Here is a 16,015-nt window from a genome sequence, read left to right as displayed (position 1 = left end):
GTAATAATAACCACAATGATATAGCTTCGTTTCAGATCTACTCCCTTCCAGATTTAACAGATTTTAAAATAATAATGAAAAAAAAAAGGAGGTGCTTGTGTGTATGTGTGTGTGTAATTCTTTTTAGAATTGGATTTCAAAGCACATAAATGCTATAAATAAAAGTATGTTAAAATTAGGCACAAAAACCCTTTTGGATAAAAAAAAAAAAAAAATGTTGAAGGCAGCCCATGGATCATGACCCCACATCTCTGGTAGACATGAAGGGCAGTCTTTGAAATTTTCTATCCAAAAGAGTTCTTCAACCCAATTTTTACATAATATTATTTATAGCATTTATGTGCTTCAAGATCTAATTCCCACCCCGCAAAAAAAAAAATTACTTCATGTTCTCTCAAGAGTTTATAAAATCTTATGACACAAACAATATATACATACATACATATATAAATATATATATATATATATATATATAATCTCTATAGTAATATTAGGGCTATCTATCAAAGTAAGAAAAATTTCTCACTGAGATGCAAGTTTAAGGGTAAGAGGGAGATCATGTGACATACATGCCTTTCCAGTAGCACTAGCAGGGTAAGAGATGAAGTGAATTTAGTTTCAGCCAAGAATCAAAAGTAAGTTACAGATTTACCTCTCTCTACACAACATCTATCATAACTATAATAATGGTAGGCTACCTCTAGGGTGGCTGTGTTTGTGTAAAGCAGAGCGCATATACAGAGAGTAAGAAAGAAAGGCAAAAACAAAAAAAAAGCAATTTAAAGTGAGGAGACATTTTCAAGGGAGACAAATGAGAGCTCACCTGTAACCAGGGAGCTCCAGGGTGGAGGGTGTATTGGTCATAAGCAGATAGCCATACATCCAGGTGAAACAGAGATTCATGCAAATCTAAATTTTTCCCTTCGCCTGCCATCATTGCTCCTGCTACTGCTGAAGATAACGTTAGGTTGTTTGCTTTATTTTGTCTTTTGCTGTCGTTTTTTTTTTTGCTTCTTTTTTATTTGTTTTATTTTTGTTTTTAAATTTTGTTTTTGTCTTTAAATAAAAGTCTGGCTCTGTAATTGGTTCCTTTCTGTGTTGATTAATGTAACCAGTTGAAAAGTTAAATCGCCAAGATGTTCCAGCATGAAATAGGACAATACTATTTCAATACAACAGAACATGATGGTAATTGAGAGACGAGAAGAAACATTCATTCCAATATTCTTGTTTTTTCGAAATGTTCTTTAACATAACATTTCCATATCTGTTCCTGTCATACAGAAACAAAACCAATGATAATGGGGGTTAAAAAAAAAAAGAATGGAAAAAAAAAATGGAAAAAGGTACTCTGTACATGTGGTTCGGTTCAGTGACAATGTGATTAAATAGCATGACAGTGAAGTTTCAAATGAGAACTGAAGATGTAGCAGTCAATGAGTGTCACAATGAAATATTTACAATAATGCTAACCCTGAGATGGAAATGGATGATCAAGATGAAAATAATTGCAGCCAGAAGCTGTAGTTAATGCTAGGGAATAAGTGGTTGTATATCTGGAGGATTTTCCCCATAACAGTGTTTAGCTTGTGGATTTCTATAGGAATTTTCATGTTGAACACTCTGAAAAGAAAAAGAAAAGAAAAAGAAAATTTAAATTAATATAAATGTTGACATAAAATTGTAATTTATATTTTTTTAACTCATTTCAGTCATTTGATTGCAGCCTTGCTGGAGCACTACCTTAAATGGAATTACAGAGATGTAAACACACCAACATCAGTTGTCAAGCAATGGTGGGGGCACAACACAGGCACAAAGACACACACACATAAATGTACATATATATACTGGGTGTGGTGAATAAATTATCGTCTAAATTACACAAAAATGAAAATAACACTGACATCTCATTTTAACAGATATATTTACCAAAATTACATTAAAATATCTTGAAATACTAAAGAGTAAATTTATTCAATAAAATCGCCCTTTGCTTCAACCACGGCCCCCAGATGACTTCAAAATCTCCTTCAACTCTTCTGGATGGCATTTTTGATGTTACAAGGAATTTTGCCCTACACATAATAATTCGAGAGGGTTGCAGTCTGGGGACTTAGGTGGCCAGATGTTAGGGGTGATGTGGTTGCAGAAATTGTCTGACAGCCATGACTGGATTCTTCTGCTTGTGTGGCATGGTGCAGAGTCCTGTTGCCAGACATAGGGTCTCCTAGCAGGCATCCTCTTGACCCAGTGCAGCACTATCTCCTCCAGGCACTTGATGTAGGCGTCTGAGGCCACGTGGGAAGATAAATGGAGGCACAGCATCACCATCACTAGTGATCACTCCAAACACTATAATGTTGACTGGATGTTTGATTTTTATCACTCTTGGTACATGTTCTCAGATTGCACTGTCCTCAGATTGACACCCAAACACTCTGGAATGTTCGTATTGGAGCTTCCAGCACGAATGCCTTGCAGTACAGCATGTCATTTTCAAATTTCTGTCAGTGTGTCATGGTGCTGTTTTTCTCACAGATGGTGCCCAGCTGAACCTACCGTACTGTGTAGTTGATAAAATCAAAAACAAACAATGCACATTGGTGAAATTAAAAACATAAAATGGCAACAATTTACCCATCACACCATGTATGTACGTACATATGTATGTATGTATGCATGTATGTACGTACATATGTACATGTGATTCTTTGTTTTAAGAATGACATTGTAGGGTAGGTGTGAGAGGCCAGATCTAGTTAGAACAGGAAGAAGAATATCTGGGCCTATATAGCCTGTTAGAATACTAAAAGATTAAAATTGATATTTTCAAATCTTTTTAATCAAGATGTACCCGAGTTCAGTTCCACTGCATGGCACCAAGGGCAAGTGTTTTCTGTTATAGCCTCAGGCCAACCAAAGCCTTGTGAGTGGATTTGGTAGACAGAAACTAAAAGAAGCCCATTGTATGTATGTATGAATGTACACAACTGGTACTCATTTTACTGACCCTGAAAGGATGAAAGACAAAGACAACCTTGGTAAAATTTGAACTCAGAACATAAAGATAGACTCAATGCTGCTCAGCACTTTTCCTATTGTGCAAATGATTTTGCCAGATCATTGCCTAGATACATTCTATTGTAAATTACTAATACAATAGTGACACTCGAGACTAAGCAGTGTGTAATATGCTGTAATGGTATTCTACACCAGCCAACAAATGTTACATCTGTCGAGTGCTCATTTCATTCATTCATTTATTTTTATGTTTTATCATGATAGTATCTGGATCTTAGATGATAATTCCATTCATATCTAGGAAGCTTTATAGAAATATTAAACCAATCCCAGTATCTGAGTGGTTACATCATTTTATTTACCTTCTCTTTCTGTCTCTTCATGTGCCATGCCTATAAGCATCAGTGATTATTTATCTCCTTATCAAACTCTGAAGATTTAGGATTTTTCTTAGGAAATATACAGCAGTGGTTTCTCATTACTTTTGCTGATTTATTTACAGTTTATTTTACTAGTGTCCTGCTCTCCCAGCTTACCCTTGAAGCATAAGATCTATATAACCCTTAAGAAAGCTGGGAGGTGGGGTGGAATGGTTCACATGACATCAGTTATGTCCACATACGTCCACATCCTGGTGGACATATGTAGCATGTCTATGGGCCAGTTCTTCCTTGAGACCTTTAGAATGAACTTATTGTATACAGTGCTCAAGTGCACTACAACTCATCATAAAATATAACCAAAACTGTATGAACACTATATAGAATACACACAGGAAGTGAACAGTGAATAAATCTACAAAAAAGGGGGAGGTTGCATCAGGTATACTGTTGGCATCAGATGTACATCTATCTTAGCTGCAGGACCATCTTCTGTGGGCCCTTGATAAGAACTACTTACTATCTTGGACCCGTTGGACCCAAGAGCTGTAATCACTAAGGAAAAACACCCTACCCACCCAAGACTAACTCTTGAACTCCCAAGCTGGAACCTTAACACTGAATGCAGTTTGCTATGTTACTCAGAAAATAAACCACCCTGCAAAGATGAAAGGCAAACTTTACATCAGTAGGACTTGAATTCAGAATGGTCTTCTATTATAGCCTTGGGCTGACCAATATCTTGTGAGGGAATTTGGTAGAGAGAAACTGTGGAAGCCCATCCTGTGTGTGTGTGTGTGTGTGTGTGTCTGTGTATGCGTGTGTGCATACCTGCATGTGTGTGTGTGTGTGTTTGTTTGTGTTTGTCCCCTACCATTTGACAGCTGGTGTTGGTTTGTTCACATCTCCATGACTTAGCAGTTTAGCAACAGGATAAATTCTAGACTTAAAAAAGAAAAAAACAAGTAATGGGATTGATTTGTTTGGCTAAACCTTCAAGGCAATGCCCCAGCATGACCAAAGCCCTGTGACTGAAACAAGTAAAAGATTAAAAACAAAAAAATAACACTGATGATTTTGCCACTCTATGGCCTACATCAATGAGAAGTTTACCTGTGAGGAAGTACGACACTTCATGAGACATAACTCGTAATGGTCCTTCAGAGATGAAAATAACTGACTGTATGTGTTAATTGGTTGCTTCAGGATCTTCTTTAGGATTTGTTGCTGAAACAAAGAACAAAAAAGACAGGTATAGAAGATGAAACTAATTTTTAAAAAAATACAACTGACTGGCATGCCCCAAACCAATCCAAGCTTTGTGAATTGATTTGGTAGACTAAAACTGAAAGAAGCTCATTACATGTGCATGTGTGTGTCTAGTGATTGTGCTTGTCCCCATCATACTTAGTTCGTTTCTGTTGCTGAAACAAAGAACGAAAAAAAAAACATCTATAGAAGATGAAACTAATTGAAAGAAACAACTGACAGGCATGCCCCTGACAAATCCAAGCTTTGTGAGTGGATTTGATAGACAGAAACTGAAAGAAGTTAGTTACATATATGTATATGTGCGTGTATGTGTCTGTGATTTTTCTTCCCACCACCACCACTTGGCTTGTTTATGTCCTTATAACTTACAAGTTCAGCAAAAAGAAATTAATAGAATAAGAGACCAATAGACTAGGCTTTATAAAAATATGTACTTGGTTCAATTAGTTCGATTAACTCCTTCAAAGTAGTACCCTAACGTGGTTGCACTCTAATGACTGAAAGAAGTGAAAGGTAAAATATTGATCATGTTCTCAGTGAATATTCAAGCAACTTGGCAAACTATTCCAGCAGCAACAAGGTATGACCATTTATATTAACCCTTTTTGATACCAACCCACCTGAGACTGCCCCAGGATCTATGACAAACTTTATTGTTTGGTCTAAATTTATCACTTTCTTTCTTCCATCTTTATCACTTTCTTTCTTCCATCAAAATGTTATACTAATTTGTCCCAGACCACAGTTTAATAATCATCATCATCATTATTTGACATCTGCTTTCCATGCTGGCATGGGTTAAATGGTTGGACTGGAACTGGTAAGTCGGAGGGCTACACAAGGTTCCAGTCTGATTTGGCATGGCTTCTATGGCTAGATGCTCTTCCAAATGCCAACCACTCCAAGAGCATAATGGGTGCTTCTTACATGCCACTGGTATGGGTGCCCTTTGCAGGACACTGGCAACAGCCACAGCTATGATTTCACAGGTGCCATTTATGTGACACTGGCGATGGCCACGACTATGATTTCACTTGGCTCGACAAGTTTTCTCAAGCACAGCAAATCGCCAATGGTCTCAATCACTTGTCATCACCTCCTTGAGGCCCAACATTCAAAGATCATGCTACCAGCAATGGCTATGATTATGATTTCGTGGGTACCATTTACATGATACCGGCAACAGCCTTGATTACAATTTCACTTGGCTTGACGAGTCTTCCCAAGCACAGCATATCATCAAAATTCTCAGTCACTAAATTCTTCGTTATTTTAAGAATTAATTGAAACAATGGCAGTACCTGTTGTTAGAAATATGGTAACAAAATGGTTAAAGTTTAAGTTAGGTCTGTCATGAGCCCTAGGACTAATAAGGTTAGAGCTTAAGCTTGTTTCAATGGCATATAAGTGATTGACACTGCAACACTCTTCCACTAAATAGGACACCATACCTTTGGCTGGGACTTGTTTACATCTAAGTAGACTGAAGCAACATGAACCACCTACATTTGGAGAGTGACTGCTGCTGCTAACATAACGCTGAGGAATTTGAATGGGTTAATGCAGCCTGTATATCTAGACATTTCTCAGACTGCTTTTCTTCTGAGGATGGGCCTTTGTGCTTGAAATATAAAGGTTTTGTGAAACTTTCTGCATTGTTTGAAGCTTTCCCACTTACCTTTTTTTCCCTTCTTTGATAATACAATGCTCTTATGAAATAAAGTATTTTGCTCAATGCACCAACCGGCCTGGGAATTGAAACCATGATTTCATGATCAAAAGTGCAACAAACTAATCACTAAGTTATGTGCAGCTATGTGCCTTCACCTAATGTTAAGTAAAATGAATTAAATAGAATTGAGTGTGTATGTGTGTGAAGGCAGAGCCTCTCAATCATTAATCAGAATTCAGCATGTTAAGCAACCAGATATCAAATTCCTAAAGATAAACGCTGATTGGTTTAGCTGAACTGCCACACCACTCACAAACACAGTACACAAACACATGCATACATACATAGAAAGGGGATACAAAACAAAGTGGGTGTGGCAACAAGAAAGAAAGAAAGAAAGAAAGAAAGAAAGAAAGAAAGAAAGAAAGAAAGAAGGAAGGAAGGAAGGAAGGAAGGAAGGAAGGAAGGAAGGAAGGAAGGAAGGAAGAAGAAGGAAGAAGGAAGGAAGGAAGGAAGGAAGGAAGGAAGGAAGGAAGGAAGGAAGAAAGAAAGAAAGAAAGAAAGAAGAAAGAAAGAAAGAAAGAAAGAAAGAAAGTGATAAAGTGTCTGTGTAAGAAAAGTGCATGGGAGAGTGTGTAAGAAAGGTAAAGTTAATATATAGAGGTGTAAGATAATGTGTGTGTGTGTGTGTGTAATAGTGATTGTGTCTATGTTTGTGTAAAAGTGACAGTGTGCGCATAAGACTAGTAGTTTATATATTTAAGAATAACTGCATGTGCATATAAGTGTCATAATGTTTGTAGAAGCAATAGTGTGTGTGTAAGAGTATTAGTGTATGCATGTAAGAGTGATAATGTCTGCATAAGAATAATAGAGTATTTGTGTCTCTGTGTGTGCATGTGCAGATATGTATGTAAGAGTGATAGAATAAATGTTCACATGTGTATGAGAGAGAAATGCATATGTATATAGGTGTGCATGTAGGAGTTAAAAGAAGCACAGAGAGAGAGAGAGAAAGGGAGATGGATGAGTGCATCAAGTTAAAATATCTTACCTTGTCAGGATGTAAACAGCAGGAAACACAGTACTCATAGATGACACAGCAGTGGTTCTCCTGGCAACTGTTACAGTTATAGCGACTGGTCTGTGGCACAGAGGCATCACAGCAGCCACCAGTCAAGATAGCTGACCGCTCACATACATAACCTGGCAAACAGAATACATAACTTTGCTATCAAAACAAGTTAATAGAGGAAATTCATGGGTTGGGAGGTGAAGCAGTGAATGTGGTAGTGTGTGGAAGTTGATGTAATTAACTAACCCCACTCCTTTTAAAATTGCCAACCTTGAGCCTAAATTCGAAACATTATTGTTACTCTTTTATCTCAGATTTTGTTGGAACTCCTGAAGACTTTTTATTATCATTCTTGAGTGAGAGAGCAATGCATGCCATCAGTGACACTGAGGTACAAATATATGAAGTCCAGTATACCCATCATGACTACACTAGGTACATGCATCCCAACCATATGTGCGCAACATGGTAAGCTCATATCAGGATAAACAGTGTATGACCTTGCTGGTGAGGCCCAGTTAGAATTTTCTTCAGGTCAAGTAGCCTATCCAAACTCAAAATGTCCCTGAATAGGGTTTAAAATGCTCGTGTTTCCAGAAGTGAATTATTCAAACCCCAAAGAATTCCTCTCATCACATGGCTATGATGCTCCCATACTAATCCTTCTCATGATCAGAGATGCACATATCATCAGCCACTAAGGGACATGTTCAATTGGATAAGGTCAAGCAACTGACAAGCAAAATCTGCGGTATTAAGCAGAATATTTGCTGTAGCCCACTTTTTATACCAAAACAAAACATGTTCATGATAACAATTCCAATCATTTAGATCAGAAACCATGAGAGTCAATGCCTGGTGCTGCATCAGCAGCATTTCGCCTGTCACTACGTTCTGAGTTCAAATTCCACCAAGGTCGACTTTGCTTTCATCCTTTTAGGGTCAATAAATTAAGTACCAATGAAACACTGAGGTCGATGTAGTCAACTAAACCCTCCCCCAAAATTTCAGGCTTTGTGCCTTTAGTGGTCACCTTAACTGACCATGGATCAAATTGAGCAGGCAACATCAATTATAAAGCATATGTGGTTTACTTTGTCCACCACCAATAAGTCTGGTTTGTTGTGCTCAAGCAACTGGTCTGCTTGAATTGAGAATTATTATTATTATTATTATTATTATAATTATTATTATTATCATCATCATCATTAAGGTGTATGGCTCAGTGGTTAGAGCGACAAGCTTACAATCATGAGGTTGTGAGTTCGAATCCCAGACCAGGCTGCATGTTGTGTTCTTGAGCAAGACACTTTATTTCACGTTGCTCCAGTTCACTCAGCAATAGAAATGAGTTGCGACATCACAGGTGCCAAGCTATATCAGCCCCTTTGCCTTTCCCTTGGATAACATTGGTGGCGTGGAGAGAGGAGGCTGGTATGCATGGGTGACTGCTGATCTTCCATAAACAACCTTGCCCGGGCTTGTTCCTAGGTGCAATCCCATGGTCAGTCATGGCTGAAGAGGGTCTCCACAAATTATCATTCAGGCAGTGAGCTGCAGAATTGTTAGCACACCAGGCAAAATGATTAGTAGTATTTCGCCTGACTTTACGTTCTGAGTTCAGATTCTACCAAGGTCAACTTTGCCTTTCATTCTTCCATAGTCGATAAATTAAGTATCAGTGAAACACTGGGGTTGATGTAATTGACTAGTTCCCTCCCCACCAAATTTCAGGCCTTGTGCCTTTAGTAGAAAGGATTATTATTATTATTCATTTTGAGTTCAAATTCTACCAAGATTGACTTTGCCTGTCATCCTCTCGAAGATAAAATAAGTACTAATTGAGTACTGGGGTTGATGTAGCCGACTTATCTCCTCCTCCAAAATTTCTGGCCTTGAGCCAAAATTTTGAAACCATTATTATCATTATTTAAAAGCAGCAAGCTGGCAGAATCATTAACATGCCGGACAAATTGCTTAGTGGCATTTCTTTCAGCTCTTTACATTCCGGGTTCAAATGCTGCCAAGGTCGACTTTGCCTTTCATTTTTTCGGGGTCGATAAAATAAGTACCAGCTGAGCATCGGGGTCAATGTAACTGATCAACTCCACCCCCCAAAATTACTGGCCTTGTGCCAAAATTTGAAACAACTATTATTACTATTAGTGACTATTTTATCTTGCAGTGATCAAATATAAATGTAGTGGTGGTGGTGTGGTGGTGGTGGTGGTGGTGGGTATGATGATGATGATAGATTAAAAAGACATTTGATGTGGTAGGGCAGTTTATATTACACAACACATAGAGTCAAGGGGTGGACTGGTCATATTCAGACAAACCAATTCTTCTGGGTTATAATATATGTATATACTATAAACATACACATATGTAAATTAGGTCACAAACAGTTAATAATTGGGAACATTCTCGGTTACAATCTTGACTACGCCTATGCTCTATAATTTCCTATATCACCAAATGCTGCCCTATAGTAAATATGACATTGTAAATACCTACCTCTGTCATCTGCTATTATTTGTATTCCTTGAATGGAATTCCGACATTTCAGCACCTTAGTTCCATTCTCATCGTCACCGATGTTTGGTTGCCATTGAAATGGTTGACGAAGGAGCGTGTGTTTCACTTCATATTCGTCAGTCAGCCAACCTTTTTCCTCCTGAAATCAATTAACAATGTCAATTATATAAACTAATAATGTATTAAATTATATACTTTATATAAATTATATATTGTTGTATTTCAGGATGGTCATTTTTTTTTTGTCAAATAAACACAGGCATTATATATTTGTTCTTCACTCGTTAATTACTGTTCTTATTTTAACTTATATCCATTGTCTGGAAATCTTTCATCACACATCTGTGACCTCTTCAACAACACTTTCTGTCCTTGTGCGTGCTCCTGCTCCAATTAGTCCATTCTGTTCTTCTATAATGTGTATCCTTATATGCGCATGCATTTGTGTCTGTATTTGTGTGTGTGTGTGTACATGTGCATACACATGTCTAAATTATATATATATATTATATCATACATAAATATAATTTATATATATTCTTTTACTTGTTTCAGTTATTTGACATGCTGGAACTGACTTAAAGGGTTTTTTTAGTCAAAGAAATTGACCCCAGGACTTATTCCATCGGTCTCTTTGTTGAACCACTAAGCTACAGGGACATAAGCACACTAACATTGGTTGTCAAGCAATGGTGGGGAGGACAAACACTGACACAAAGACATGCACACACATAAATATATACATATATATGACTGGGCTTCTTTCAGTTTCTGCCAACCAAATCCACACAAAAGGCCTTGGTCAGCCCAAAACCTTAGTTGAAGACACTTGCCCAAGGTACCACACAGTGGGACTGAATCTGGAACCATGCGTTGGAAAGCAAGCTTCTTACCACACAGCCAGTCCTGTGCCTGTATATATATATATATATATATATATATCATCATCATCATCATCATCATCATCGTTTAACGTCCATTCTCCATGCTAGCATGGGTTGGACGGTTCGACTGGGGATCTGGGAAGCCAGAAGGCTGCACCAGACTCCAGTCTTATCTGGCAATGTTTCTACAGCTGGATGCCCTTCCTAACGCCAATATATATATATATATATATATATATAAATGATATGATTTGAAATATTAAATTGGCCAATGCATGGTAAACGGATGTTAAACGATGATGATGAATAAATATAATATAAACATATTCATTTACTTGTTTCAGTCATTAAACTGCGACCATGCTGGAGCACTGCCTTGAAGAATTTTAGTCAAACGAATCAACCCTAGTACTTGTGTTTTTTTTAAGCGTGGTACTTATTCTATCAGTCTTTTTTTAACAAAGTGGTAAGTTACAAGGGTGTAAATACAACAACACCAGTTGTCAAACAGTGATAGGGGACAAACAGACACAAAGACACACACAGATATATATATATATACACGACAGATATATGTATATATATATATATACAAATTGAGATATGGGTTGTAAATGCAACCCTCCATATATACTCCAATATACTGCTAGTGAAGTACCCAACAAAGTTAATACATAAATGTTAATGATTGCGATGTAATCAATTCATTTACTGTATTATATGGGCAAAGGTAAAATGATTTACCACAAATTACTAATACAAGATAAGAAAATGGAGAAATACATCTAAATCAAATATCAATTATCAGATAATACTCAATCACATACTTTATTAAACCACCACATAAGAGACTGTAGGGTTAGATATAAAAGCAGGGGGTGGTGATCCCTGCTGTACTCTTTCACCACTCTTTCTCCCACTCTTTCTTCTGTTGGCCAGCTTGCTTAGCCAGCGGGGTGGCGTCATTCGAAGGCTAAAATAATGCGAACACATTGTGACCAGCGATGTGTAACAACATCTGATGGTCTGGTCGGTCACGTGATCACGTGATATATATATATATATATATATAGTGATGGTATGTTGTCAACTTAATGTGACAGTCCCATAAAAGGGAAGAATGTTACTGCTATTTAACCCTAGGAAACACTCTCTCTCTCTCTCTCTCTCTCTCTCTATATATATATATAATATATATATATATATATATATATATATATATAAAGGGAAAGTTTACGAAAATAAACAAAAAAAGAACGCAGGTGGTGTACAAACAAACAGATGCATTAGTATAGTACTCAGGAATAGAAAAAGTCTTTTCCGTTTCGAGCCTACGCTCTTCTACAGAAAAATACATAGAAGAAAACAAGGAGAGAAAAAAAATGTGTGTAGTAGCTAACGCTCTATCATGGTGTCTGACTTCGGACATACATACATACACACACGACAGGCTTCTTTCAGTTTCCATCTGCCAAATTCACTCACAGGGCTTTGGTCAACCCAAGGCTATAGTGGAAGACACCTACCACACTAAGCCCAGAACCATGTGGTTGAAAAGCAAACTGCTTACCACACAACCACACCTACGCCTATTAAATTATAAATAAATCTAAAATAAATTTTTTACCTAATTATATAGCTACACTATCATTACACAGATACTGAATTCATAATTATTTTATGTAAACCATAAAAAAATTTGAACTTACTTCACAACTTTTCTCTCTATCTAACTATCTTCTCCACCCACTATTCTTCACTCACTATTCTTGGGAGGGTTGATGGGGTAGAGACCCCGGGCACTTCTTCCATAGGGTCCTATTATTAGGCTTTCCCAAACATGACCAACTGAGACTATGGGTATCCAACCATTTCATTCTTGGACTACACTTAGATGTCCTACAACAACTTTAATCCTTTTGATACCAACTGCCCTTTGTTCTATGAAACAAATTTCCCTGTTTTAACCCTATAGCATTTAAATTGACCATATCCAGCCAAAATATTCTTCCTGTTTTATGTTCAAACAGGCCAGATATAGCCTCTCACACCTACCCTCCAATGTCAGTCTAAAAAATATAGGTACATAATCAAAATCTTGAGGCTACAAGAAAATCCAGGATAAATTCAAAACGGGGTAGTAGAGAAAACTGCCTATGGAGCAGAGACTGGAGTATCTGTTAGTGATTGAATGCTAATCAGTCAAGTGCCTACCCCCCAATCCCTCAAAAGTCCTAGTTATGGAGTGCATAACAAACTAAACTATTACCTTAACTACCATTATTTAAAATCCTTCATTAATATGGTTGTTGTTGTTTAATAGTCCTGTTCATTGCTGTGTCATTGTAGTTGCTTCCTGTTGCAGCAACTCATGTCTGAAAACCCAGTTTCATCTTTCACTTAGAAACTATTTCATTGTTCTACTGCTGCTGCCGCTGCTGCTGCTGCTGCTGTTGTTGTTGTTGTTGTTGTTGTTGCTTGTAGTACACCATACTTGCTACTATATAGGCTAAGACAAGCATAGATTCTGTGGAATTTAAATGGACTTTCTGCCAGTTTCAACAATAAATATCCCAGTTGTTTGATCAACAGAGTGACCTGTTCATTGAATTACAGTATAGATAATTAAATATCTATGGACATGTGTACTTTCAACATAATCCTCACCACCATCATTATTTAACATCCACCTTCCATGCTGACATGGTTTGGATAGTTTGACAAGAGCTACTGAACCAGAAGACTGCAAAAACCTCAAATGTCTGTTCTGGCATGGTTTCTACGGATGGATGTCTTCCTAATGCCAACCACTCTACAAAGTGTATTGAGTGCTTTTAACACAAGCACCAGTGAGGTCACCAAGTGCCTTGCAAGGCAAAACCCCTTAACTAAGAAGAGGAGTAGTATTGAGGGAGATGGCTTTGAACCAGGTAACAAGAAGTATGGTAGAGGGACAGAAATGAGTGTATTTCTCCAGAGGAGATACATGGCTACACCTGTTAAAAAGAGATTAGGGAGAGAGGGGGGAGAGAAGACAGTGGTGACAATGTGTTGGGCATATAAGTGAAGTGGTACAGATGATAGGAAGGGGTGAATGGGCAGGTAAGTTCATAAGAGGGTGAAAGGAAAGAAGGGATGGAGAGGAGGTGAATGCAGTGAGTAAACATAAGTGAAGGGGGTGGGTGTTAGGGATATGTTGTGGGGAATTGATTTGTCAGGGACAGATTACGTGCAAGGACATAGACATACACAACATGCCTTTAGGGCCTCAATTTTACTGAGATGAATGGGTCTCCTCAAGCACAGAATAATACCAATCATCATGGTCCTTTGTCATCACCTCTGTAAAGCTCAACATGTTATTTTATACGTCAAAGTTGACCCCCTTTAAATTACAGATATAACTCATCTAACAGGCTGCCACAGTTTTCATGTACCCAATTTCATTCACAAAGTTTGGGTTGGCCTGAAGCTATGGTAGAAGACACTAATCTAAAATGTCACAAACAGACCAAATTCAAGTCCCCATGGTTGCAATGGAAACTTATTCACCTCTTGGCCATGCCTATTATTATACTACACAAATGCAGTATAATAGTGTTGACATATTATGTGGCTACCAAGGTATAGTCCTAAAGAAAATAAGCAAACTTTGCAGGGTACATGACAGAGTACATGACAATTTAGATTTATGTGAGTCACTCTAAACTGTCACTCAGCCTGCCAGAAACAGCAGCCAAATTCTTTTCAAAACATACCCTGCCATCATAAAAATGGATATATTGTATTATGCAGCACTGGAGTTACCTGCACAAAGGATAAAGGCAAGACAGCCATGACTGGAATGTCTTGTTGATCATACGCCTATTCAATCAAGGATAACTAGGGGCTAAACAATAACAACTGAAGAAAGTTGTTGATAATCTAGCACAGAATATGAGACAGTGAAATGTTTGACACCGAAGTTGTTTTGATTACATATACTTTTGTTAACTTTGGGTCAGATGAGACATATATATATATTGTGAGTTGAGAATGATTTTAGAAGTATTATGAATATTAAGTAGGTGAGTTAGTTGTTCAGGACACAAAAGTTAGAACATAATAGTAAAATGAATTGTAATCTTTGATTGTCTAAGTGGTTTTTCAGGTGTAATATCTTTTTCCTGTGGGTGTGGTGTATATAAACACATGTATTGCCTCGTAGACAAGACAAATTATAATAAATTATTAAAATATATACATATTACAACTATTTTGGCTACAAAATAATAGCTGTAGTTTTGAACAGGTCTGAAGTTGCAGATCCACCCAATATTATGAATGTTAGTAGTAAGAACACAGGATAGGATAAGAAAGAATAGGACAAGATAGGATAAGAAAGAGAACAGAATAGAACACATGTACACTAGTTAAATTGCTAATAGAGGTTATATGAGATTGAAGTAACCTCAGAGTAACTTGAAATTAAGTAGTTAGGCCAAAGTTTAGAAAATTAGACATCAGATTGCCTAGTTTAGGAAAGGTACATATTCCTCTCTGAATGTTTAAACAAATTTGATAGGGTTAAATAGACATAATCCTTAAAATATCCACTCTCTGGTAACCAGGAGAAACTGAAGATCATAAATCAATAATTTAGGACTTAGTTTACTAATATAAGACATTAGGTTTTCTTATATCCTGAAACCAAATAACAACAGATAAAAGACAAGACATTGTGATAGTTGTAAAGTTTATGTCTCACCTACAGTTTTATTTATAACAGGTTTAACTAAGCTGCAGGCATGGCTGTGATTAAGAAGTTTGCTTCTCAACCACATGGGTTTGAGTTCAGTCCTACTGCATATCTTGGGCAAGCATTTTCTACTAAAACTCCAGGACAACCAAAGCTTTGTGAGTGAATTTGGCAGAGAGAAATTGAAAGAAATTTATCATATCATCATCATCATCATCATTAACCATCTGCTTTCCATGCTGGCATGGGTCGAACAGTTTGACATGGAGCTGGCTAGCAAGGAACTGTTCAGACTCCAATTATCTGTTGCGGCATGGTTTCTACAGCTGAATGCCCTTCCAAACACCAACGACTTAACAAAGTATGATAGGTGCTTTTTACATGCCACTGGCACAGGGGCTTTTTATGTGACACTGGCACCTGAAACAACAA

At 37.3% G+C, this 16,015-nt stretch overlaps 2 protein-coding genes across 3 annotated transcripts in view; both read right to left on the bottom strand.

Annotated features, from left to right (window-relative positions):
• The window catches only part of LOC115211485, a 114,778-nt gene extending 113,806 nt beyond the window's left edge, over positions 1-972 (bottom strand). For both annotated transcript variants that reach the window (XM_036502691.1, XM_029780120.2), the window contains exon 1: positions 824-972. In XM_036502691.1, the coding sequence (XP_036358584.1) occupies positions 824-937 (114 nt within the window). In that variant the 5' untranslated portion in view covers positions 938-972. The remainder of the gene's footprint in view (positions 1-823) is intronic.
• A 25-nt stretch (positions 973-997) lies between these two features.
• Positions 998-16,015, bottom strand: part of LOC115211501 (SREBP regulating gene protein-like) — a 33,925-nt gene continuing 18,907 nt past the window's right edge. The window contains exons 2-5 of the mRNA XM_029780121.2: positions 9,941-10,100; positions 7,403-7,554; positions 4,518-4,631; positions 998-1,623 (exon numbers count right to left, since the gene is read on the bottom strand). Coding sequence (XP_029635981.1) covers positions 1,534-1,623; positions 4,518-4,631; positions 7,403-7,554; positions 9,941-10,100 — 516 coding nt within the window. The 3' untranslated portion in view covers positions 998-1,533. The remainder of the gene's footprint in view (positions 1,624-4,517; positions 4,632-7,402; positions 7,555-9,940; positions 10,101-16,015) is intronic.

The sequence above is a fragment of the Octopus sinensis genome, linkage group LG1 (genome assembly GCF_006345805.1).
Source record: "Octopus sinensis linkage group LG1, ASM634580v1, whole genome shotgun sequence".
NCBI lineage: Eukaryota > Metazoa > Mollusca > Cephalopoda > Octopoda > Octopodidae > Octopus > Octopus sinensis.
This window is presented reverse-complemented; position numbering and strand designations above follow the sequence as displayed.